We start from the raw sequence: 26,969 nt of genomic DNA, 5'->3' as shown, positions 1-26,969 counted from the left end.
TTGTTATATGTAGTCTTTTTTATTGTCCCGTAACAACACAAATATGGATTCATAAAAATTTGCAGTAGGCTTTGTCAACAGAGTTCAAACAATCACTTATTGAAAAATAATCTCTCGTCACTTTTTTCAATTTTGTACAGCTTGATTGCTCTGATCCCAATCATCAGTCTTCACAGATTAGATAAATATTCAGTATTTCCACCCAGAGACGTCGCAGGTAAGTCGTCCACATATTTCATTGGCTGTTGCTAAAGGTCCTCCTATTGATCCGAAGATCCATGGATGGGAGCCCCAAATCCCTCCGGTTTTCCCTCGGGAGCTATCCCATCATTCCCGTTCTCCCAGTATGGATTCTGTTATGGAGCTGCAGTGGTTTATAATCACAGGTGGTTTATAGTCAGGAATTGATTTGGTTGGAGAACCCCCACAACTGTCCATTCGCAATGTAATTACTGTATTATGGAGTTAAAAACAGCGCTCTAAAGCAGTTAACATGTGCCCTGCTAGTCGTTGGCAATGATATTATCTGTTTTATTGCCCTTATTTTGCTGCTCAATGAGAGCTGCCTGTGTGTGTGTGTGTAGCTCCAGGTTAATGGTCAGGCTTTGTGCAGTGGGGCTCCTCTGCTGCTCCAGGGAGGGCCATCTGTGTCTGGGCCTCCTCTGGTGGCTAATAGAAGTGCTTGGTTCATAGACCTGGTTGTCAATAGACCAACAAAACTCCCTCTCACAATAACCTGGAGAGGAGGCAGCATACGAGCCCAAAGGTTTAAGCTTAGTTCTACCACCCAGGTAGAGACGTCTTTTGTGGAGCCAGTGCTGGAAGCGTCATGGCTTATTTTTTTCCAGTGCCACGAGCACACAGCTGGCCCCTCTGTGAGAGCCTGTGATCCTGCAGAGAGAAGCCATGAGAAAGAGAGAGAGAGAGCGTGAAAGAGAGGGAAAGAGGGCCAACAACATTCAGCCACAATTCTCCCCATTTCCCCTCTTCTCTGTGTAGGGATGATCACAGGCAAGTCTGGCTACAAGCTCCTGGCTCTCTGGAAAAGGCGAGGGAAGCCAGCAGAACAAGCGATGTGACGCAGAAGCGTTGGACATTGGCTGGGGAAGGAGAGGGCTGCTGGAGTTGGAGGAGGAGGGGGTCATGTCCCCTCTTCATCATAAGCAGTCTCGGCACAGCGCCACCTGTCCCCGGCGGAAGTCCCTGCAGGGGCAGACGCGGCGGTACTTGGGGCTGAGGCCGGCGCAGCTGAAGAGCAGCGGGTCCTTCTGCAGGCCGCACTCGCGCCGCTGCACGGAGAACGCCGGGAAGATGTGGTTCATCTCGGACTCCACAGCCTCGCACTGCACCTCCAGCCTGAGAGACAGATGGAGAGAGGTGGGGGAAGGAAGGAGGGAGGGGGAAGAGAGAGATGGGGAAAGTACCGTGGAGAGACATAGACAGAGGGAAGGAAGGAGAGAAGAGAGGGAGAGAAAGATGGAAGGAGGAAAAGACATAAAGAGAAGGAGTGAGGGAAGGTGGAGAGAGAGAGGGAGGGAGGGAGGGAGGGAGAGAGAGAGAGAGAGATCAGTCTGTCAGCACCATGAAGCCTCTCACCAGCGTCATGTATGACATGTCACGGCTCAGTGCCTTAGCGGTTAGCCTGTGAGTCTCCTCTGCAGTGATGCTCCAGACTACAACTCATCCTTCACTGCAGCACTCCCACACACCAGCACACTGCATGCACCACGCATGAGCAAGTACACACTTACTGTGCTGTACATGCATTACTACGGTGGCCAACGAGGACAAATGAGCTACAACTTAAGAAAACACATACAAATAGACGAAACACAAGCAAATTAGAAAAACATCTTTGTCAATTTGAAAACACATGTAAAGTATTTAGGAAATGTCTGCAAATACACAAACATGCTGCATACACACAACACAACCAAATACACAAACATGCTGCAAATACACACAACACAACCAAATACACAAACATGCTGCAAATACACACAACACAACCAAATACACAAACTGCAAATACACACAACACAACCAAATAGGGCTACAAAACAAACAAACAGCAAACAGAAATTATTTCAAATGAAGCAAACACAAACCCTGAAAAACAAATGCAAATGAAAAACACTGCATATCCGTTTCACAGAAATTTTCGGGTTAACTATTCCTTTAACTGTTATTCACATAATAATCCCAGGGTCCTATTTGCTACCATTAACATTAAGATTAACATCTGGCTTTCACTCAGCGCCTTGGTGGATGCCTCTGGCCTGTGAAGAATTTCTGGCCTTTTTTTTTGTTTGACTTGCATAGTATTTCTTGTTGTTCATTTAAGTAATGATCACCTGCGGCCATCGAACTCATCTCATCTCACGCAGCCTCAGGCTTATCATAGGGGAACTCCTATAGATCATTTTGGAAACGCACGTAGAAAAGTAAACAACTTTTCAAGTCTTCATAAAACGTCGTTATCAGGAATTGTAGCCCTGGCTATTTGATCCCTCATCTCACCCTGTGTGCACTAGACACCTCTTTCACACCAGCTTAACCCCATCCTGTGCTAAACCACATCGGACCCATTTATCTCTCCCACACTTAATACCAGCTTCTTCTATTGTTCTTATTTTTTCTTATTTGTTTGCAGTTTTTTTGGACCCGTGCTAATGAGAGGAGGACGTGAGCTGGACACAGCGATTGGCTCTCAATCGAATCTCATAGTGGACACTGGAGACTCATATTAATACTAGGTTTAAATGTAATCAGGTTAAAATCATATCTAGAGCCAATCTGGATAAGCGATGCATTTCCTCTTGGCTCCTTAAATAACAAGTTTTGGACTCTTAAGTCCCTAACTTCTCCTTATTATTAACGACCCTCTGTCCTAAGGGTTCAATCCTGTCTCAAACATACAGAAGTTAATCCTCTCCTTAAAAACCCAAGCATGATCTAACATTTCCAAACAATTTTCAACCGATTTCTATATCCAAAGTCCTTGAAAAAGTTGTTCTTTCTGAGCTACTCATCATATGCCTTCCCCTGTCCAGGCCATCATCAAGCTGTTCCACTCTGCGCTCCCCCTGGAGGCCTGGAGAACTTCTGTTGTGTGAACTCGATATGCGGCATTTTTCTGTTTCATTTGTTTTTCAGGGTCTGTGTGAATTCGCATTGTTCTGTGTTTGCAGTTGGGATGTGTTTGTTTTTTGGCCGTTGTAGCCCTTTGGCCCTATTTGATGTGTTGTGTGTATTTGCGGCTCGTTTATTTATTTGGCTGTGTTGTGTGTATTTGAAGCATGTTTGTGTATTTGATTGTGTTGTGTATTTGCAGAACATTCCCTAAATGCTGTGCATGTGTTTTGAAATTAATGTAGATGTTTTCTTAATCTGCTTGTGTTTTGCCCATTTGCATGAGGTTGTAGCATGTTTTTCGGCCACCGTATGACTGTCCAAATAACCAATCCATTCCACATCCGCACAGTAAGAATAAAATAAATGGGGAAAGCAAAATCAGGGAGACGTAAAAAAGGAAGAGTATAATGACAGGAGGAAAATTAATGTTTGACGTTTATAGAGGGGAAATAAGGGTGCTTCACAGAGAGAATGAATGGAAGATAAGGTTTCAAAACAGCGTGAAGTTCAAAAGAGAAAGACTGACAGTCAGGGAGGGAGGGAGGTGGGGGAAACGGCAGAGATGCTGTCAGGCTGCAACGGCAACACTGAGGCTGTCACTATCAATGAAAGGCCAAATGCTGACAGGCTTTTCTGTGACAGGGCACTCTCATAGCAGCTAGCTTCTCACTCCTGCCCCCAACAGCCTCCAGCACAACACTGCTGATGTGCAAAGGGCAAAGGTCAGAAGGTGCAGGCATGCATCAGTGGCTCTGTGTGTGTGTGTGTGTGTGTGTGTGTGTGTGTGTGTGTGTGTGTGTGTGTGTGTGTGTGTGAAATAGCAGGGACCTGTATGCATGGATAAATATGTATGAGGTCCATAGACTGTATGTGTGAGCATTCATGTGTCTGTGTGTGCAAATGTGAGTGATGTAGGTGTATACATATGTATGAGACGTATGAGACTTATGTTTGTGTCTCAGCAATGACCTGGTCGGTGGTGAAGTGTCTGTGTGTGCAAACACATGTGCACATACCGATATTTCGGAGTCTGTTTAATTTCGTCATTTAGTAGACGCTTTTATCCAGTGTGTGCGTGTGTGTGTGTGTGTGTGTGTGTGTGTGTGTGTTTTGTGTGTGTTTTGTGTGTGTGTGTGTGTGTATGTGTGTGTCTGTGTGTGTAAGCACATACCGGTGTACGCATGTGTCTGTGCTGACTGACCTGACGAGTGCGTCCTTGTTGTTGATAAAGCGGAAGAACGCCGGCTCGCACACCAGGTCCGCCCCCCGGCACGCGTCCACACAGGACTGGCCCTCGGCCGACTCCAGCAGCCGCAGGGCGCTCAGCGGCGGCCAGCAAGTGGGAGCGCTGGCGTTGGAGGCCCAGCCCAGGAGTGTGGAGTTGGGCAGCCGCACAAAGGGGTTCCCCTGCCACGCCCGGGAGCTATTGGCCAGAGGGAAGGGAGCCTCGGGGATGCAGAACTCCTACAATGGAGAAAGGGAGAGAGATTGAGTAAGAAAGAAGGTGTGAGTGTGTGTGTGAGAACAGATAAAAAAAAAGAAAGAGAGCGCAAATGACAGAAAGGGAAATACTGTGTGTGTGTGTGTGTGTGTGTGTGTGTGTGCAGGGGCGTAGCACCAGATTCTGGGCCCTATGCACAGTAGGTTCATAGGGCCCCCCCCCCCCCCCCCCCCCCCCCCCCCAAAAAAAAAAGAGTGCCACGCCCCCTCCCCCCTGACGGTGAAACTTTGCAAATTGAAGGTAGTTAGGAAATGGCTTCCCTTCATTGTCTTTTGCTGTAATTTTATTTGTTTTTATGTTGCTTGCCAGTCTGTGAACAATTGTGTCTCTCTCTTCATTAGTTCATTTCTCTGTCCATACTGCTGGATCTTCTGGCATTCACTCCCTGGCGCTGCTCTGACTACTTTCTGACCTCTCTTCATCCCTTTCACTTTTCTCAGAATCTTCTCTGCTATCACTTCCTTCACTTGTGTCATCCTCTACCACATTTTTTCCATCTTCCTGGACAGAACCCTCTACAAGCATGAAGCATCTGATAGATATTACTGTAACAGGCAATTCCAATGTAGCCTAATTTGTGTGACTGAACATGTTTAAAGGTAGAGTATGGGATGTTTTCCTGGAACACTTTTTACTATATTGCTTAAAATCCCCTTCACACCCTGATTGCAACAAAAAAAGTCACCTTTGGATGGAACAGCCTGTGTTGCTATTTGCTAAACACATTAAGCCTACAGTATAAATAGCTAAAATTATGTACTTTCATTTTAAACTGCTCACCTTGCCTCAAGACCACAGTGTCCGAGGATGAGGGGTCTGCATCACTAGCTGCTTCTGAAACTGAGTGCCATGTTTCACAAGTTAACGTTGCTAGCCAACTAATTTGACAGCCTAACCTTATGAACTTATTGAGCCTAGACTAGCCCTACTTAATAAGGCTATTAGCCTAATTATGTTATGGCCTAACAAATATTAATTTAGCCAAATGTTCTAATTAGTATAGACCTACTATTGCAATGGTGTGGTAGGCTATGCATAAAAATGAAAGAATACCCGCACACTGTTGCTGCAGCTCCCGTGTATTTTATTGGCACAACGTTTCGACCATTGTTGGTCTTCGTCAGGTGTTCGTCAGGTGTCAGCAGCAACAGTGTGGGTATTCTTTCATTTTTACGGATCTCTTTTTACCCTGCACCTGGATTGGATGTGCGTGCAACACACTCTGCAACTGTGGAAGGCTATGCAAACAAACATGTATTTAGAGTTTACCTCAGATTACAGATAGGGCATGTTATTTCTAATTTTGTGTTATGCCGTTTTTAGCAATGACAATCGCGGTGGTATTGATTCGTTTTATTACCACATCATGAGTTCATTTAATGTAGGGTGTTTCACATTCGGGCTCACCTTTCTTAGGAAAGAAGTCTGTTAGTAGTTGCTTTCCCTCGTCTCTTTTTCTCTCTCTTGCCTGCCTTTCTTTTCTTTTCTGAAACCCGGATTTAACGTTCTTGGACATCTTCAATGCGCACCGTTGCCTCAGTCGAATGAACGTTAACATTCTTCAAATGCGCCTATAGGTAAAAAGCACACTGAAGGCGGACTAAACCATTTTGTGCGTGAGCCGGGGGGGTGAGGGTCTCCAGACATTATATGTAGACTAGGACACACAATTCAATCCATCATTCAACCAATTTATTTACCCAAAACATTAAAATTATATTAGTTAGCAAGAAAATGTGGACCTTTAAATGATATTAATATTTAAAGGAAAAATTAAATTCCACACTCCTCAAGGACCCTCCCCCACAGAGGGCCCTGGTAACTCAGTCCCCTTTATCCCCCCCCTACGACGCCACTGTGTGTGTGTGTGAGCAGGGCCGTGTCTAACGAATGGGCTGACCGGGCTGCAGCCCCGGGCCTCGCCACCAGGGGGGCCTCAGGTCGCCCGATGTCGAGTGAGTCAACGGCACCGCACCGCGCATAACATTAGAAACATTCAGAGTGAAACAAATTATAATGCGCGAAAATGTCCGGTCAAAGAAAGCACGAGAGTGGGGCCAAAAGACTGGTCCGTGGACCGTGACCTTCTAATCGCAAAAGCCCTCAAGTGCAAAGTAAGACTGAAGAAGATTAATTCACATTTCTAAACTTTGCTTTGGTTCGCACCACATCATTAAGACAGGGATAAACGCTTTTAATAACGCGCTTTCAAATACGATGATGCAGGTAACAAGCCAGGCTTCCCGGTTCCATCTAAATAGGCCTAATAAAACGTAAATTCTTTCAGCAATTGAAGATGTATGAGTTCTTATCCTCACGCATATCGCTGCAGATTAGGCTAATTCATTGAAAATTATAGACAAATTATGTGCAAGCCAGTTAGACATAGCTAAGTGAAATGTTTTAGCTTAGCTATAGAATCTTCCATTTTCGCAGTCATGGTCAAATATTAGTGTAGAGGTTTTCACTGAGGTTTTTTGTCAGATCAGCAGGACTGAATAGGTTCTACACTCAGTCCAGTTTGTGAGGTATTGCGCAATCTGAGATGAAGCACAGCTCGTCGTTGCCTCATCGTCTTGCTGTCTCCTGTCTGTTTGAACAGGACATGCGCAAATTCAGCGATTTTAATTATAAAACTGCTCGAAATGATTGGAATCATGCAGAAAATACATTTATATCACAGACCAGTAGAAAATATTTATTTCCTTTGATCGTTAGGCTATTTGTTTTTTTACTTTAATGATGACAGGTGAAGCTCTGCCTCCCCTGACTGCACGTCGGTGCTCTCGCATAGAAACGTGGGCGCGGAGCCAAGCTGTTGCTTCACTAATAGGCATATCAATTCGTTATTTCATTCCCTGGCTATTTAGCCTTGTTTTTGCTTTTGAATGAATGGAAATATGTATACATTTGCATTATTGGTTTATTATTGTCTACAGTGTAGTCTACTACATACATACATTTTATCCTTGGCTTTAAACTGATCATATTTATAGAGTGGTTCTGTGGACTTTAAAACACTGATGTGACAGTGCACCTGGCGTGGGTTTGTGTGCGTGTTACGATGTGCGTCGGGGCGATATAGGGGCCTCATCCTGGTAATTAGCCCCAGGCCTCAAAATGTCTTAATCCGGCCCTGTGTGTGAGTGTGTGTGTGTGTGTGTATGTGTGCGTGCGTTTGAGAGAAAAACATTGAATAATAATAAACGACTTCTTTGTACCTCATGAAACACTAACCTACAACTGAGGCGAACCCTTTTCTGGAGGCAAGGCGCTCAGGAGAGTCAAATTAACGACTCTTAACCAAAGCACACCAAGGGCAGAGCACGTCCAAACCAGGGGTCGGTCATCTACGCAGAGTTAATGTAAATTCGAAGACTGAGACGTAAATGAAGGAAAGTTGGATGATAGATGACTTGATCTCTTTAATGACACAGTTGATTGTTCCTTATTTCCCCCATTAAAAGCGTTAAAATGACGCAGTTTATAATTCCCCACGGCTTCCTTTAGTACTCCTACTTCCATTAAATGGAGATCAAGAGCCATGCTGTGAAATTAATCACATTTCCCCCTCACTGCCTTGATTAAATTCCTCTTACATTTTGACACGAAATGCGGCACGGAAACCAGGGTTTCAGTCCAGGGTTTCAGTCACTTTAATAAAAAACGCTCACAATGACACAAAAGGAATGATCTTTCCTCTGTCTTTGCCACGGCTGCCGTATCCGGTTTTGATTAGTCACAGAGCTCAGCTGGGAAATAAGAGGATGAAGGGAGAGGGAGAGAGCCTGACCTTGGATCAGGGGAACACGGGAAATATGAAAACACACACGGTGAGCCCAAGCTGAAGCAGCCACGGTCTCGGATCAGTCAGATTTGTCTGGGGCAGAAGCTGCTCAGGGGTCTGTGTTCGCTTCACCCGAGCCAGACCGGCAGTGATGAAACTGATCTCCAGAGCTCTGTATTCTAGAGAGGACCGACAGTGATGAAACTGGTTTCATATGAACTTCAGAGCTCTGTATTCTAGAGAGGACCGACAGTGATGAAACTGGTTTAATATGAACTCCAGAGCTCTGTATTCTAGAGAGGACCGCCAGTGATGAAACTGGTTTAATATGAACTCCAGAGCTCTGTATTCTAGAGAGGACTGGCAGTGATAAAACTGGTTTAACATGAACTCCAGAGCTCTGTATTCTAGAGAGGACCGACAGTGATGAAACTGGTTTAATATGAACTCCAGAGCTCTGTATTCTAGAGAGGACCGGCAGTGATGAAACTGGTTTAACATGAATTCCAGAGCTCTGTATTCTACAGAGGACCGACAGTGATGAAACTGGTTTAATATGAACTTCAGAGCTCTGTATTCTACAGAGGACCGACAGTGATGAAACTGGTTTAATATGAACTTCAGAGCTCTGTATTCTAGAGAGGACCGCCAGTGATGAAACTGGTTTAATATGAACTCCAGAGCTCTGTATTCTAGAGAGGACCGCCAGTGATAAAACTGGTTTAATTTGAACTCCAGAGCTCTGTATTCTAGAGAGGACTGGCAGTGATAAAACTGGTTTAACATGAACTCCAGAGCTCTGTATTTTAGAGAGGACCGACAGTGATGAAACTGGTTTAACATGAACTCCAGAGCTCTGTATTCTAGAGAGGACTGACAGTGGTGAAACTGGTTTAACATGAACTCCAGAGCTCTGTATTCTAGAGAGGACCGACAGTGATGAAACTGGTTTAATATGAACTCCAGAACTCTGTATTCTAGAGAGGACCGACAGTGATGAAACTGGTTTAATATGAACTCCAGAGCTCTGTATTTCTGACAGGACAGACAGTGATAAAACTGGTTTAATATGAACTCCAGAGCTCTGTATTCTAGAGAGGACCAACAGTGATGAAACTGGTTTAACATGAACTCCAGAGCTCTGTATTGTAGAGAGGCGCTGGAGTGATGGACAGCTGCCGGTATCAACCCAGAGAAGGTGACGAGGCCTGCGCTGAGAGGGAACAATGAGACCAAAAACACCAGCCTTTCCATCTTCTCTCAGACCCCTATTCTTCCTCTCCAATCTTTCCCTTCTCTTCTCACCCATCCCTCTTCCTTCTCTCCTCCTACCCTGCCCCCCCCCCCCTTCATAATTCCCATAATCCTCTGGTGCGGCTGTCGATAATGAGTAGTTGTGAGCTAATCAATCACCCGCTGCAGCAGCCGTCTCTGAGGCCCAGAGGAGCGTGGGGGTTTCATGTCAGATGCAGGCTGGGATCACTGTGTATGCTTGTAAAAATGTGTGTGTCACTGTGTGTGACTGTGATTGAGTGAAAGAGCCTGAGTTGTGAGTGTGTTTGTGTGTGTGTGTGTGAGAGAGAGAGAGCCTGAGTTGTGAGTGTGTGGGTGTGTTTATGTGTGGGAGAAAGAGGGAGAGAGCCTGAGTTGTGAGTTTGTTTGTGTGTGTGTGAGAGAGAGAGAGCCTGAGTTGTGAGTGTGTGGGTGTGTTTATGTGTGGGAGAAAGAGGGAGAGAGCCTGAGTTGTGTTTTTGTGTGTATGCGCGCGCGCGAGAGAGAGAGAGAAAGAGCCTGAGTTGTGAGTGTGCTTGTGTGTGTGTGTGTGAGAGAGAGAGAGAGAGAGAGAGAGAGAGAGAGAGAGAAAGCGCCTGAGTTGTGAGTGTGCTTGTGTGTGTGTGTGTGAGAGACAGAGGGTGAGAGAGAGAAAGCCTGAGTTGTGAGTGTGTGTGCAGTCACCCACCTGATGTTGGATGTAGGCGTGAACTCTTTCCAGCATCCCCTCACATGTGTACTCATATGGCAAGTAGGGTTCCACCTGTACACACACACACACACACACACACACACACACACACACACACACACACAAAAACAAACATACAAACTCAAACCAATTAACTTCAGCATTTTAATGACACTGGCATAAATATGTGCCTTTGTCATAATGCCATAATTTTCGTGTGATCGTTTTTACATATCTCATTATTCTCCGTAATTGCAATCAAAAGGCTTTTCTACCCATTACTCATAACAAGACAAATATGCTAATTATGTGGCACGCGCTAATTGCCTTTTTTTGCTTCCCTTCTACAGTACTGAACTGCTGAGTCGATGAATCAACTTTTATTTTCTCTCTGAGGCAGTAAATTATCTCACACCTAAATTGAATCTGTGACATTGTGGCTCTGTGATCAGATTGATTGGGTGCATGCGGTCTTTGTAAACAGCTCCTGCTCTCTTTAAATGTCTCTATAATGGCGAGGGTGCAGGGATGTGAGCAGACTCCGTCAGCGCTTTGTGAAGCTTCGGATGGGCGAAGCCCTCATCAGCACAAGCTAAAGAAAACAGTTAAAAAGGTATACTTAATAACAAGCCCTGGATAAAAAAACGAAGGGCCTGATTTACTAACATGCGACCGCTGCTTAATCTGCGTTCGCACATTAACGCACGGTGTTTTGGCGCATTTCCCGTGGTATTTATCAAACCAGATCTGCGCTGGGCAAACTGTGTTTACTCCGCCCTATATAGGGCCTGATTTACTAACATTGCGACCGCTGCTTAAACTGCATTCGCACATTAACGCACGGTGTTTTTGCGCATTTTCCGTGGTATTTATTTAGGAAGAGAAAATGAAGCTTCAGCGAAGTGGAGATAGATATATTGGTTCACGTTCGCTCAATCACTGAACCTGATTCAATGTGTGCGCTGCTATATTGTTGTTCTGCCCGCCATCACCTACAGCGAGATGTTTAAAAGAACACGATTATAAAGAATATGCTATTGGTGGCATTAATGCATAAACTGTCTATTATAACAATATAGATGTGTACATGGCGAGATTAATAATTTCTACAAGGGACATGGGTTCCCTACAATATATATGGATGTGGGTGCAATCAATGGTTCATATTAGGTTCAGAAAGTTTGCGATTTCAAAAAAAGTCCTGTTTGATGTCTCTAATTTCAGCTGTGGCAGTGGGGAAATGTATTGACCAGTGCCCGTAGCAATGCGTCGAGTACCTGTGTGAATATTTGGCTGAGTAAAGACTGAGATATACCAACTGCTGATGCTATAAATGTTTGAAATGATCCGATGCCAATATTTGCAATGTTGTCCAGAGTCTACCAACTGATTGAATGGAATGTGATCTCCGGTTGGAGTGTTAGATGTAGTCTCTGATCTGGTTCAGTAATTGAAGTAGATTGAAATTGCGTGGCTTTTAACCTGTACCGTCTAATGATTTGTGGTTCATTTAACTGAAAATGTGTTATACGAGTTGAAAAAAATATTTCTGTGCGCTGTCTCTGTCTTCTTTCTCCACCTTGCTGTTATCACCGCTGCCATATCAACGTTTTCAGACTCAATGGAAATGCGCTTGCTGGTTAAGACATGCTTTTATGAGGCGGAGAATTAGCGCGCAAATCTGAGACTTGCGCTCGCCAGGCAGTTTAGTAGATACCACGCAATACATCATTAGTCGCACTTACCTTCTCTCCTCCCATTAAAGTGCGCTTCACGCCTACGTTACCACCCACGTCCACGTAACCTCCCCTGTTCACACCCACAGGCGTTAATATGCGCTGCGCCCCCTTAGTAAATACCGTTTTATGTTTGCAAATGCATGTGTGTGTGTTTTAGCGCAAACTGAAGATCCAATTGGCCATAGCCGTGTTCTACTGACCCCATGGCAAAGTGACCCCATGACCCCGTGACCCCAGGACTGCAGGCACCACAAGTCATGGCCGTCACAAACAGCCAGTCATAAAAACCCTCCCTGGCTTCCTTGGAAGAGCATACAAGCGATAAAATGATCACGACCTCACGGTAAAGCACCTCACTAGTGGGCAGCCCTGGCACGGTAATGCACATGGCTAGTGGGCAGCCTGGGCACGGTAATGCACATGGCTAGTGGGCAGCCTGGGCACGGTAATGCACATGGCTAGTGGGCAGCCTGGGCACGGTAATACACATGGCTAGTGGGCAGCCTGGACACGGTAATGCACATGGCTAGTGGGCAGCTTGGGCACGGTAATGCACATGGCTAGTGGGCTGCTTGGGCACGGTAATGCACATGGCTAGTGGGCAGCCTGGACACGGAGGTGCTCTTGGGCAGCTGTTACACAGCATGCCACGGCTCCAATAAAGGGAACTGTTTAAAGGCAGCACACACAGAACTCTGGAGGGGGGGAGGGAATATTATGGGAATGGAGTGGAAGAGATGAAAATGACATGAAAAGAGAGGAGAAGAAATAACTGGCAATAGCAATGGCAGGCGATGAGAGGGTAACATGGCCGGAGGTGATGGGGGAGGAGAGGAGAAGAAAGGAGTGCAGGAGGTGATGGGGGAGGAGAGGTGAAGAAAGGACTGCAGGAGGTGATGGAGCAGGAGAGGTGAAGAAAGGACTGCAGGAGGTGATGCAGGAGGAGAGGTGAAGAAAGGACTGCAGGAGGTGATGGAGGAGGAGAGGTGAAGAAAGGAGTGCAGGAGGTGATGGAGGAGGAGAGGTGAAGAAAGGAGTGCAGGAGGTGATGCAGGAGGAGAGGTGAAGAAAGGACTGCAGGAGGTGATGGAGGAGGAGAGGTGAAGAAAGGAGTGCAGGAGGTGATGGAGGAGGAGAGGAGAAGAAAGGACTGCAGGAGGTGATGGGGGAGGAGAGGGCTCCTTTCCTGTATGGCAGATTGTCAGTACTAGCCGGGAGTCTGTGGATCTGCCTGTGTGAGGATGAGGTTAACTGGGAGGGGAAGGGGGCAGGAGAGAGGAGAAGGAGGAGGAGGAGGTGAACTGGGATGGGAAGGGGGCAGGAGAGAGGGCCGCTGGGAGGGGAGAGACAGAGGAGGAGGAGGGGGATGTGTCCACCAGCTGAGATTTCAGATTGCCTCTGTCTGCTTGACTGAGCAGGAGCAGAAGATGAGTCCCCATCCACAGGGTGTGCGTGTGTTGGAGGGCATAATCTATAGATGTACATCTCAGTGTGTGTGAGTGCATAGTCAATAGTTGTACATTTTGGGGTGTGTGACTAAATGTCAACTGACAGGGGGGGACAAACGGGTACGTTGTCCCGGGCCCTGGAATGGCCCTGGAACGGGGGGGGGCCCATAACTGGACCCCCATGAAGTTGGGATTAATTATTGTATCTTGGGGTATGTCTATAGTTGTACATTTTGGGGTGTGTGAGTGTATGTCTATAGTTGTACATCTCGGTGTGTGAGTAAATGTCTATAATTGTACATCTCGGTGTGTGTCCAGTAGGTGTGATTGTGTGTGTGTGATTGTACATGTGGATGAGTGGTATGAAGTGTGTGTGTATATTTGCATGAAAAAAAGTATTTGTGTAAACAACAGCACATGCGTGGTGCATGCAGTGTGCTGGTGTGTGGGAGTGCTGCAGTGAAGGATGAGTTGTAGTCTGGAGCATCACTGCAGAGGAGACTCACAGGCTAACCACTAAGGCACTGAGCCGTGGCATGTCATACATGACGCTGGTGAGAGGCTTCATGGTGCTGACAGACTGACAGACATTTCTTCTTTCTCTCATTTTTCACTCATCACCTAGACACCAGCCTTTATTAAAAAACTGTTTTGAAAGTGCAAGTATAAAAAAAAAAACATTGCATAAAAACCTATATAGCCACTGGCATTCTGCTGTACCCTTTAGAAAGATGTCAATATATACTTTTCAGCTCAATAAATTCCACTTATCAAAACATAGAACTGCCATAAGCTGAAACTTGAAAGGAAGAAAGGAGTGCAGGAGGTGATGCAGGAGGAGAGGTGAAGAAAGGACTGCAGGAGGTGATGGAGGAGGAGAGGTGAAGAAAGGAGTGCAGGAGGTGATGGAGGAGGAGAGGAGAAGAAAGGACTGCAGGAGGTGATGGGGGAGGAGAGGGCTCCTTTCCTGTATGGCAGATTGTCAGGACTAGCCGGGAGTCTGTGGATCTGCCTGTGTGAGGATGAGGTTAACTGGGAGGGGAAGGGGGCAGGAGAGAGGAGAAGGAGGAGGAGGAGGTGAACTGGGATGGGAAGGGGGCAGGAGAGAGGGCCGCTGGGAGGGGAGAGACAGAGGAGGAGGAGGGGGATGTGTCCACCAGCTGAGATTTCAGATTGCCTCTGTCTGCTTGACTGAGCAGGAGCAGAAGATGAGTCCCCATCCACAGGGTGTGCGTGTGTTGGAGGGCATAATCTATAGATGTACATCTCAGTGTGTGTGAGTGCATAGTCAATAGTTGTACATTTTGGGGTGTGTGACTAAATGTCAACTGACAGGGGGGGACAAACGGGTACGTTGTCCCGGGCCCTGGAATGGCCCTGGAACGGGGGGGGGCCCATAACTGGACCCCCATGAAGTTGGGATTAATTATTGTATCTTGGGGTATGTCTATAGTTGTACATTTTGGGGTGTGTGAGTGTATGTCTATAGTTGTACATCTCGGTGTGTGAGTAAATGTCTATAATTGTACATCTCGGTGTGTGTCCAGTAGGTGTGATTGTGTGTGTGTGATTGTACATGTGGATGAGTGGTATGAAGTGTGTGTGTATATTTGCATGAAAAAAAGTATTTGTGTAAACAACAGCACATGCGTGGTGCATGCAGTGTGCTGGTGTGTGGGAGTGCTGCAGTGAAGGATGAGTTGTAGTCTGGAGCATCACTGCAGAGGAGACTCACAGGCTAACCACTAAGGCACTGAGCCGTGGCATGTCATACATGACGCTGGTGAGAGGCTTCATGGTGCTGACAGACTGACAGACATTTCTTCTTTCTCTCATTTTTCACTCATCACCTAGACACCAGCCTTTATTAAAAAACTGTTTTGAAAGTGCAAGTATAAAAAAAAAAACATTGCATAAAAACCTATATAGCCACTGGCATTCTGCTGTACCCTTTAGAAAGATGTCAATATATACTTTTCAGCTCAATAAATTCCACTTATCAAAACATAGAACTGCCATAAGCTGAAACTTCACAAATTCATCTAAAGTCTGACCTTTTTTCTTGACCTTTTCTGCCTGCCTTTGTGTTGGGATATAGAGATGCATTCACAGATAAACACAGATGTTACTCGACTGTAATGGAAAATGTCAAGGTCAAAGCTTGCAGTGAAGTCGGTGCCTGTCTGGTTCCTGTGTACCCCACATTAGCTTCTGTCCAGACTGACTTTCATGTCCTTAATACTCAGCAGGTTGAGCTTCTCCATTCCATTAGTGACCCCTCTCCCACACCGCTACACACGCTAGCCCTGCATGCCAATGTGTCCATTGGGCTTGGGACCCGCACGCCTGTAGTCCATTACATCCAACTAGCTCCATGAGCCTTCCAATCAATGTCTATTTTCTGCACCTGGTGGGTAGCTATAACCGCCAGACCCGGAAATCGATTGATCCTCCCCATGTCCCCCCCCCCCCAAAGCCTACTGGGAATGCTGAGAAGCGAGTGGGGTCCGCTTAACTAATGCCTTCCACCTCCTCCGTGCCTCATGCCTCGCCGCCATTCAGCGCTGATCAAAGCTGCCTCTCACAGGCACGTCTGGAGGCGAAGGTTCTCACTCTTGCTCCCCACTGTTAGGGGGCTGGGGGCCGCCACTGATGTGCTCAGTCAGGTACTGGTGCGTTTACACGGATGAGTCCAGTAGGAATGTTCTCCTGGAGAACACGGAACTTCTCTTGCAGCATGTGTATGATGGCCAGACACAGGCCACAGAAGTCTGATTTGAAGTGCCACTTTGATGCTTTGTGTACCAATAATGTTCTATATTCAGACATTGTAGCACCGTGTACCCATTAATAAGTGATATGTTTGCCTCTACCCGCCCCCTTCTAAACAAACATTGATCCCAAAATGCTACATATGCTATCGATTAGCACAAACTCTGCAACAGTAAGAGTTTGCACTAAGGATGTCATTATTATATTGTTTTGGTTAAATCAAGTGTAAAGATATTGTAAAAAAAGATAGACTTTTGAGCTCTGAACATTGTAGACACAGGTGTTGGCTACATGTTGGTGATTAAATCATCCAGTTTCATGTAATGTGGTTATGAAAGAGAAAAGAGTTATAAGTTTGGCCTGGTTATAAAGTACTAATTATTTAAGTAAGAACAATTGATAGTTCTTCACGCAAATAGAACTTCCATTTCAGGTATTGCTTAGCAACATTTTACTCGCTGATTTCAATTTACAATGAATTTCCAGTTTGTTAAGTGAACTGACTACTTGTGGAATGATAAGAAAGATGTCAATTAGAAGCACAAACCCCACTGCCAATGGCAGCCGTCAGTAATTTTTTGCAGTGGTCAATAAGAAATATAAGACCTCCGAATGTTGTGGTGGCCCATTCGACTCAATGGAACTTTACACAATACTCTGAGGAGTCGTATAAGAATATACAATTATTTACGTATCATTATTTAATATCTTTGCTTACCTGAGACCTCATGATCTCCCTTACTGAAGACTCAAACTCATCTGAATTGTTGAAATCCACCGTTATGACATGAGGTGGCCCGATGTACTGTTCCGCATAGGGGTGTTGTGAGGAGACCTGCGTCACAAAAAATCACCACAGTCATAAAGCACATAAGCATCGTGGCTGAATTATTTAAAAAACACTCAGGGGGTTGGTAGTCTACCTTGTCTGTTCATGATTACGCATTTACCAACATACATTATTATTATTAATCCACAAGGAATAGTATTTTATTTTGTACCGCCCTGTTTGGCAATGTCTGATAACCATCTGATCTGATCTATTCATCTAGCAACCTATACCTACCTTGGAGTGTTACAATAGCCAGTATCATTTTATTCCATGTGTCCATCCAGGCAAATTGGTGGATCCAAATGTTATTAAAAAACAAGCATATATGATGTAATTTATTTGTTATCATCCAAAATAATGTTAAGTGTATGGGTATTTTTCCCAGTAGGCCACTGACTGGTCGATACGTGCGATCCATTGAGTGGGCAATGCGTCGTGTACTGAGTGGGCAGCGCGGCGTGTACTTAGTGGGCCGTGCGCTGGTATTGAGAGGGCCGGTCTGACAGTAACTCCCAGGCCACTTTTTTCCCCCAGTCCGCCCCTGATCTCACCATCTCAAACATTGCCGAGTGGATGCATGTACGGCCCCGGCATAAATAAATAATACTTAAGAAGAACAATAGTGTGTTTGCAAGCACACTAACAATATATGCCAGCATTACTACATATATCTTCTCCCTTTCTCTCTCTCTCTCCTTCCATATCATATTGCTTTTGCCTATAATAACACTGATAAAATAGCCATATTGCCTACTGTTAAATCTACTACCCAAATGCATCTCCCTATCTGTCTCTGAAATTGTTGTCTACTAACATAAATGTTCTCTCTCCCCTATAGCATGTTCCAATCGCTGTTGGAAGTGGAACTATCGCTCCTCACCCCCACCACTCTGCACGTAGTCTCTCTACCTGGTCTACCTGGAGAAACCCTCGGCCAATCGCACCCACCGCCACTGCATTGCCGTACACCTACTCTACCCAATACCCTATGCTAGCATTTATATACAATATACATTATTGCCACCACCGAAATGTTTCTCTGTCCCTACATCCCTTACCCCTGTAACAGTAACCCTATTGGCACAGTAACCTGGTCTTGCCTGTATCATGTATTTACCACCAGATGTCCAGTGACCAAATGCTGGCTGTGTATAACCCCTGTTGCTTCCTTTCCCCTTCTGCCACACAACCCTTCCCCTTCCCCCCTTCCCCCCGTCCCACCTTCCTGTCTCCACCCGGCCGACCTCAAGCAGATGGGTCCCCCCTTATGTGCCGTGGTTCTGCTTAAGGTTTCTTCCTGCCCAACAGGGAGTTTTTCCTTGCCCCTGTTGCCGTTGTGCATGCACTAAGGGGGTTCAGGCTCTGGGCTCTGTTAAGCGCCTAGAGGCAATTGTATTATTATGGCGCTATACAAATAAAATTGAATTGAATTGAATTGAATTGAATTGAATTGAATTGAATTGAATTGAATTGAATTTAATTTAATAGTATTTACAAGGTGAGTGTTTTTTGTCACTATATTTCTAGGGGGAACGGGTCCCCCTGTGACTAGTTATTGTGGTGTGACAGGACCATGAAACGTACCTCTCTGGATGTGGGCTTTCCTCTGAAGAACTCATGGTTGAGGGAGCTGTGGGGCGGGTGGAATTTGGGCTGCAGGAAGACGCAGCCGTTGGCGATGGCCTCCAGGGGAGCCGGGCCCTCGTAGGGGAACCCGAAACCAATGAAGAGCTGTCGGAGGAGGTGCGTACGGGAGTTAGAGCAATCTCGGCAGAAAACTGCTTTGATAAACAAAAACCTGCAATCCAGTTATAGAGTATGAGGTGACTTTTTTGCTGAATAAAAAAATAAAAGTTACTTTGTCAGCACTTTTGTTGAGAGGGATTTGTATTTCTTTTATAAATTTAGTCCACCAGGAGGTGACCAAATATATTCACTGCAATTGTGCAGCAGTTGCTTTCCAACAAAAGTGTGCACCTTTTCCTCCTCCCCATATTCCCGGACTTCCACCAGGCAGCTAGGTGACAGACAGACCAATCACATTTCTGTGCATGTGTTTCTGAGTTAGTAAGTGTTGGCTGAGGTGTCCTACCTTGGCTCTGCGCAGGAGGGTCTGGAGCTCGTGCTGCGGCAGCAGGCCGTGGTTCTTGACGAACGCCGGCACCTCCGGGGGCCGCTGCGTCTCGTAGTACACCGTGCCGTGCACTTCCATGTAGCGGTGCAGGATCTGCAGGAACCGCTCCTTCCCCTGTGAGGATATAAAGTGGTGAGTGTCAGTGGCAGGGATGCCAAGGTTGCCTGCGGTTCCTGACAGTCCTTCAAAGGGGCTAAAGGGGTACAGGCTTCGAAGCAACAACTGCCATGACGGGTCCCATCGGACCCTTTAACCGCTCTTGGCCTGCACTGTGAATATGAATAGGATGAATATGAATATGATGCTGGGCTCAAACCTTTATTTTGGCAAGGCTTCTTCAGCCTCTGCACCCCTGGTGCCCCTTATGACAGGAGAGTAACAAGGTAACAAGGGAGCATACCAACAAAGAGTTGGCAGGTTCCATCAGCGTGGAGTGATCTTCACCCCCCCACCCCCCCCTCCTCTACTATTCCCAATGGTACTCTGCTTTGGCAGTGTGCTCGGCTTCTGCGTTTTAATGGACTTTATTAAAATACACGCCGGGAGGGGGAGCCGAAAGTTTTCTGGGGACTTTTCTCCGGGTCCTGACAGACACTGGAGGCAGCGAGGATTAAGAGTGCAGCTGTACAACTGGGCGTGTGTCTGGATTTACCCACGAGGGGATCAGCAAGAGAGAAGGGGTAGAAATAGAGGAGGAGAGAGATGTGAGACAAAGAAAGAGACTTAGAGAGGGAGAGAGAGATGAAGAAGGACATGGCAAGAGTTGCAGGATTGAGAGTTTGGAAAAGCCTTTCCACTTCACATTATGATAACAGGATTTTGGAGCATCAGAGCAGCCAGAGTCCCGTCAGGGGATACACGCTAATGCTAACGCTAATCCCTGCGGAGAGAAGTTTGGTAATTCAGCCAGCTCTGGAAAGTACTACTGGAGCTAAACTGACAGGAGAAATGGGTTAAGCAGCAGAGAAAAGTGCTGTGCTCTGACTTTAACTAAAAAATTGAAAACTTTGGGCTAGCTGTTGCAACAGTTTTCCTGAGGTTAACTATGTATGCCACTTCAGGGCAAAAACACTTATCTGCTTTTGTAGAACTCGGAGAAGGTCAGTGATGCTGAAAGCCAATGTTCTTGACTTTTTTTCACTTATGAGACTGAAAAAACTTTTTTTGTGAGAGATGAGATCTATCGGTTCAATCCTGACAGGTGAAAGTTCCTTTGAAGAAGTAAAAAAAAAACCTCCTCTCTCTTCCTCTCTCCCTCTGGCTGTCTCTTCTTCTCTCTGTGAGAGTGTAAGGTCTCACTATTGACTTCCCCCATGCTGTTAAGCGGCTTATTCTCACTCCATTGTGTGGCCTGTGGCTGTAATTGGAGGCTGTGGGATCGATCGCTTCCTCTGTGAGGATTTTCTGAGCCAATTAGGAGATTACCTCCCGCGTTAAGTGCGGAAGACAGAGGGAATAAGAGCCCAAACAGAAACGTTACCCAGGAGAGGGAGCCTGTTGCCGTCTTCACCTTGTCGTCACGCCCTGACAGCCGTGCCACATATACCCAGCCATGGCAACGCCGGCGACCGGACTACTGATCAGAGGCAACCATTAGCGCTGTAATACTCAGACTCTTCAGCAGTTTGCAGCTAATCAATTCTAATGGCGTCAGGCATATTATGACGGCTTTGCTCTACTGCTTCCAACACCCCCCTGGCTCTCGCCGAGCTCAGCCACTCGAGAACCTTTATGGGTCCGCGTCTAAGAGGCAATTTGGACTTGAGCGTGTCAAACCTGGACTCATCGCTGGCTGGATATAATGAGCATACACAACGAGGAGCCGTGTTTTGTAAGAGGTCCAGGTGGAGCAGACCAGACACTTCCGCTTTCATTTTTCGAGAGGCTTATTTCAGCTCCCCTTGGCCGCGGGGCTTAAGCGGTAACTAAACAAGGCAGATGTGGGCGTGCCGTGAGGCATTACTTTAATGTCAAAGATATGGGGGCACATGAGCGAGAAAGAGAGTGAGAGAGAGAGAGTGAGAGAGAGAGAGTGAGAGAGAGAGGGAGGGTGGGAGGAAGGGAGAGAGGGGCCAACACTGTGCCTGTGTGAAGCACAGCCCAGATTTTGAGGCTCATCAGAACATTTAAGGTGTGTTGACAGAGGCGACGACACCAGCGGACCCTCTGGCTATAGAGCACGGGTGTGTGTGTGTGTGTCTGTAAAAAAAAAAGATGTGCATGAGCCCTTCACAGACAAACAGGCACAGCCCTCCCATTCAAACACACACAAACGCACAAACACCTGCTGTGTGATCGGTTTAAAAAAAAAGATGTGAGACAGTGTGAGCCAGGAGGCAGCCACGGTTCAAACTGTGAATGAGAATAAAATGTGTGCACACTCACACAATCACTAAAAAATCACACAAACAAGCACACACTCAAACCCAAACACACACACACACACCATATACACACTATATACACACACTGTCTGATAAGTTCAAGGAGAAAAAATCGGCAGAGCCAGCCACGGCTGAAATCGTAAATGAGATAACTCTGTGGACCTGTACACACACACACACACACAAACACACTTTCTCACACACACTCACAGTCACCAACACACACTTAGCCCTGGAGCCACACACACTTCAGCCAGCCTGTTTGATCTATAACCCCACTGCAGGGGGTCACATTATGAGGATTGCAGGTGCCTGCACTGCACCTCTGAGGCAGAGAGAGAGAGAGGGAGGAATACAGAATAAGAGAGAGAGAGAGGAGTACAGAATAAGAAAGAGAGAGAGGGAGGGGTAGAGAATAAGAGAGAGAGAGAGGAGTACAGAATAAGAGAGAGAGAGAGGAGTACAGAATAAGAGAGAGAGAGAGGAGTACAGAATAAGAGAGAGAGAGAGGGAGGAGTACAGAATAAGAGAGAGAGGGAGGAATACAGAATAAGAAAGGGAGAGAGAGGAGTACAGCAAAGAAGTAGAGAAGACAAAAGGAAATAATAGACTCCTAAGTGGAGTGAAGGGGCCATGTGGGGTTGCAGGGGCTTGATCTGTACATCTGGGGAGAGACGGGGGGGAATACAGCAAAGAAGTGATAGAGTGATATCCAAAAGGGGGGCTGATACTAAAATGGCATTAGGTAGGAGACAGGTTTATTGGAGTGTGGCAATGTTAGCTGGGGTAAAATGCCAAAAGGGGGCCAAATATGAATTCTAATTAAGGAGATGAAAATTCCACTGCAGTTCTGTGCTGGCATGCTTTTCAAGTGCCCTTGGGGGCAATGGCGCAGCATGTGCCACCCCTCCAGACATTTGTGTCATTTTCCCCCTTTGAACAAGATGGCAAGTAGGGGCACTTGCGTCACCATCATCATCTGGACTGAACAGCGTTATTATTTATGATCGAGAGAGAGCTTAGAGAGCTGTAATTACAGAGCCCAAGGCTGGTGGGTGGTCTGGAAATGCAAAAGGACCTTCTTAAAAGCCAGTGAGCATCTGCTGTGCACATCCAAAAGCACACTATTGCATCTGGAGAGCGGCGCAGGGGGATTCGATCTTTTCTGAACTTCCTCAGAGAGAAATGGTGAAAAGTGAAAGAGTGGAGAGTTCAAAGAACGCCTAAGGAATGGTTCAGAGAAACCGCTTCGTGGAGGAGACTCAGGTTGTTTTTGGGTCAGGAAAATGAGTGCTCTAAATTGACTAGGATGAAGCACTAAAAAGCCTTCCCTTTGTTTAAATTTCTTTACTTTTATTTATTACCTCCAGCAAGGAGGTTATGCGATCGGGTCCGTTAATTTATTTTTACCTCCAGCAAGGAGGTTATGCGATCGGGTCCGTTAATTTATTTATTTATTTGTCCGTCTGTTTGTCTGTCTGTCTGTCTGTGGACAAGATTTCTCAGAAATTACTGGGCGGATCATTCTGAAATTTTCACAAGAGGTGGATCTTGGTCCTAGGACATCTCCATCCGGATTCTGGATCCAGATCTTTGTTTTTACTACAATGTGAATCATTCGCCCCGAGAGATAGATCTTGCTTTACTATCAACGTCAACCCTTGCTGGAGGTCAGAAATCTCGAATTGCTCTTGTTCTTGATGTCTTTCTTCTGTGATCATTTTGGGGTCATTTTGGGAGACTCGTTTGGTAAACTTTGTGGTAAACCGTCAGTCCAGTGAGCATATTTTTTTTTAGTTCCTGCACAAAAAGATCAAACTACAAAACGATAAGAAGTTTCCCAAAATCACACGCTCACTTTTGCCCACAGTTTCATCAGCGCTCTGAGGATTAGCGATCAAATGATTCCAGCCTTTGTTTCATTGACTTATCACTGCATTGCGCATTAGCATGTGTAACGAGATGCTGTTTCAATGAGGACTCGCGAGCGATGTTCTGCTGATACAAGGCTTAGCGCAGCTAATTATGAGATTGCAATCATGCGGTGTGATTAGCAGAGGCTTATGCTTCGCGTAGCTGCTCATGCATGATGCGATGAAAGCAGAGCAGAAGACGCATGGTTTCTGCAGACGTGGCATGCGCCACACTGCTGTGTAGCGCCTCCCATGCTGTCACGCGTTTATGACGGGGCCTGTGTTATCGGCGAGATGGCCGTGATGCACTTGTTAAAGTCGGATGAGATGAGTGCGGATAGGAGTGAGTGAGGCGGGTGTACAGAGGGAGAGATCTTACCTGGAGCTGGACCCCAATCCATCAAACCCAGGGAGGAGATGGCCATGGGAAGGAGGAGAGAGAGGGAAGAGGGAAGGAGATGAGATAGAGGGAGAGGTGTGAGAAGAGGAGGGAAGAGAGGAGGGAAGAGAACATGAGCAGAGAAAAAGAAGAGAAGACAAAAGGAGAGGAGACAAAAGAAGATGAGAGAAGAGACAACAAACCAGTCAAGTCATTATCTTAGAATGCCTGCCATGCAATCAACACCTCTCATGCACCTCTCATGCAACATGTTTTGTGATACATCAATTTCACCCCCCCACCTCTCTGTCTCACTCTTATGCAACATCTCAGCCTCATCAAATATTCCTCGGAAGAACGCATCCCTCTGTTAGGGCCTATACTAGGGGCTGTAAATGAGAAGGGGCCCATTCAGTCTCATACACACAGGCCCTCTGCAGGCCCTACTCCAGCGGAAAAGGATCTGCTCTCCATCTCCCTCTCTCTCTCCCTCCCTTCCTCTCCCTCGCTCTCTCTCTCTTCAGTCAGAGAGCTCTGTGCTTTGGGGACTGCTGCGTTGCACGCAATTCAGTGCAGTTGAGAGCCCAGGACCTCTTCGTGCTACACCGTTTTTTTTTTTTTTTTGTAGCAGTGCTTTGTTGACTGGAGAGACTAATGTGTGCTCATGTTCTGCTCTTGTTCAGCAAATGGGCTTGAAGCCTTATTCACATCTGGGCTGGGGGGTGTTGAGGAGCTGTGGCTGAAGTGGGTGGGATGTGTAGAATTATACTACGGTAAAATCCATCTGACACTTCACAGACAGTTTTTCTCTGCAGTCCTTTCCTATTAAGTAATTTTTTATTGATGGATTATTTATTCTTTCATGTAACAATACATTTTTTTGATGATGTTTACCCTAGCAAACTCATGAAACACTCATACAAATACATCATTTAGTAATTTATTCAAGCCTATCTCGCACCATACAGAAACTATTGTGTAACTGCACAGCACTTCATGTATAGCCAACTTCAAATCTTTTGAAACTACTCTAAGAACTCCAAAGCAAAGATAATGTCACATTGTGTTAAGTTTATTCACTGTTGTGCTGATTCATTAAAAGAAATGTTTCAATGTGCAAAATAACGATACATACATACACATGCTATTGGCCACTCTGAAGGGCTCTTACCTTCCACATGCTGACCTCCTTGCCGTAGACCACCGCCATGTTGCGCACCTTATTCAGCTGGATGCTGCGCTTCTCAGTGCTGTTCAGCTCCTCCGTCACAAAGCCCATGAAGGAGTTGTCTGGAGTGTGGGCTACAGGAAAGAGCCAAAGGAACGGCGTGAGTGAGAGAGGCAGCGGAGATGACTCACGAAGAGGTTTTATGCATCTATCTCTGTGTTACAAACGTCGGCCAAGGGTGCTATAAGTGTAGCCTGGGAGACATTATAGCTCCTCATTTTCGTAATCTATAGTCTGTTTGATCTATGTTTCCATGGTAATAGGAGCAAATCTCACGAAGAGTAATTTTGGACAGGAAGGGGGGACAGAGAGGAGAGAATGGTATGATTGAGCGAACAGGCTCTCTGCCATCTCTGGCCTGAATGAATAGACTCTGTCCCTGCCACCTCTGTTATTAAGAGATCCAAGCCTGTCGAAGGCGGTATTTCCGTGACACAGAGGTCCCCCTGGTGCCCGGCTCATGTCACATCAGTCAAGTCAGCCGATACTGAGGGAGGAACGCCCGGGGCAGGCACAGCTGTCAGGTAGCAAAAGCTGACATCATGAGCTGAGCTGATGGTTTCATAACTTTTAGTATGGATTTGTTGCACCAAGTAAAGTATGAAGTGCCTATAAATGATTTATGCTGAAGCTGGATCTTATGGATAAGAGACCGTGTAGTTCAGTGCAATTTAGTTTGGTCATATGCTAAAGAAGACTCATCCTATCTTGCACCCAGCGCAATTGACATTGTCACCGACGCATGTATCATTCCTATCTCGCACCCGGCGCACAGCGCGATTTTCCCTCCAGAGGCGCGCTTCGAAATTAACTTGCGTCGACATGGGCGGGGGCGGAACAGAGAAGGCGTTTCTCTGGCGCAAGTGGTATTTTGCAGTTTCAAAACAACGGCGTGCGCCGTGCGCCATTGACCACAAAAAAGCTGGACTAATGTCAGAGGCGCAATGTCTAAAGTCTGTAACGTGTATTCAGAACGCTATTTTAAGGGCGCATGTGCTTGCCCGCACAGTATAGGACCTATAGGCTACACTTTACTTCTGTCGTCTACACGAGAGATTTATACCAATTCTTTGGCAAGCCATATATAATTACAAGGAAAATAAAGTATTTACCACATGAGGAAATCATTGTGATATCCATATCCAAGATATTTTAAAAATAGGCATACATCTAGCGTTCACATTGACCCAAATGATTCAGGTTAATTGTAATGAGTGTTGTACCCGATTCAGCACCCTTCGCGGCAGATGCACCCCCTCGATATTTAGTCTTGTGAAACGCCGTGTCAAATACATTCAACTTGCTCAAAGGAAAATTAAGTTAATTCATTTTGTAGTCATGGCTGGGGTAGGCTATATATTTCCACAGAACAAAAAGTTGTTCTTTTGCGTTCGCTACTATCCGAGGTTTTTGGAAGAAAACCATCGGTTGTTTGTACTCTTTAGAACAGTTCTAAAGACTGTAATCACTTGTGTTCTTCTCTTCCATCTCTTTCACAAATAATGAAATCGTAGTATAGTATTTTTCCATGCGTTTGTTTAGGCGAACTGCTTTCCTTTCCGATCAAGCGAGGGTGCTGAATCGGGTACAGAAGTATGGGTTCCCTGGCGTCCTTGGCGCTATAGACTGCACCCATATTCACATACGTGCCCCGCCCCCCAGTGTTTTACACAACATTGCCATGAATCATGGATGTGTCAATGATATAAATGAGGATAGATTAGAGGACTTTAGAAAACGTGAAGTTGAACTGC

The 26,969-nt window shown here is 46.0% G+C and overlaps 1 protein-coding gene across 1 annotated transcript in view; it reads right to left on the bottom strand.

Annotated features, from left to right (window-relative positions):
- Nucleotides 1–1,157: 1,157 nt before the first annotated feature.
- LOC308379345 (alpha-1,6-mannosylglycoprotein 6-beta-N-acetylglucosaminyltransferase B-like) overlaps nucleotides 1,158–26,969 on the bottom strand; it is a gene marked incomplete at both ends in the record, with an annotated part of 127,970 nt that continues 102,158 nt past the window's right edge. Inside the window, 7 exons of the mRNA XM_080856435.1 lie at nucleotides 1,158–1,356; nucleotides 4,337–4,599; nucleotides 10,384–10,458; nucleotides 17,064–17,180; nucleotides 18,762–18,908; nucleotides 19,270–19,425; nucleotides 25,159–25,289. Of these exons, the coding sequence (XP_080712561.1) occupies nucleotides 1,158–1,356; nucleotides 4,337–4,599; nucleotides 10,384–10,458; nucleotides 17,064–17,180; nucleotides 18,762–18,908; nucleotides 19,270–19,425; nucleotides 25,159–25,289 (1,088 nt within the window). The remainder of the gene's footprint in view (nucleotides 1,357–4,336; nucleotides 4,600–10,383; nucleotides 10,459–17,063; nucleotides 17,181–18,761; nucleotides 18,909–19,269; nucleotides 19,426–25,158; nucleotides 25,290–26,969) is intronic.

Source organism: Sprattus sprattus (assembly GCF_963457725.1).
Source record: "Sprattus sprattus genome assembly, chromosome: 1".
NCBI classification, from domain to species: domain Eukaryota; kingdom Metazoa; phylum Chordata; class Actinopteri; order Clupeiformes; family Clupeidae; genus Sprattus; species Sprattus sprattus.
This window is presented reverse-complemented; position numbering and strand designations above follow the sequence as displayed.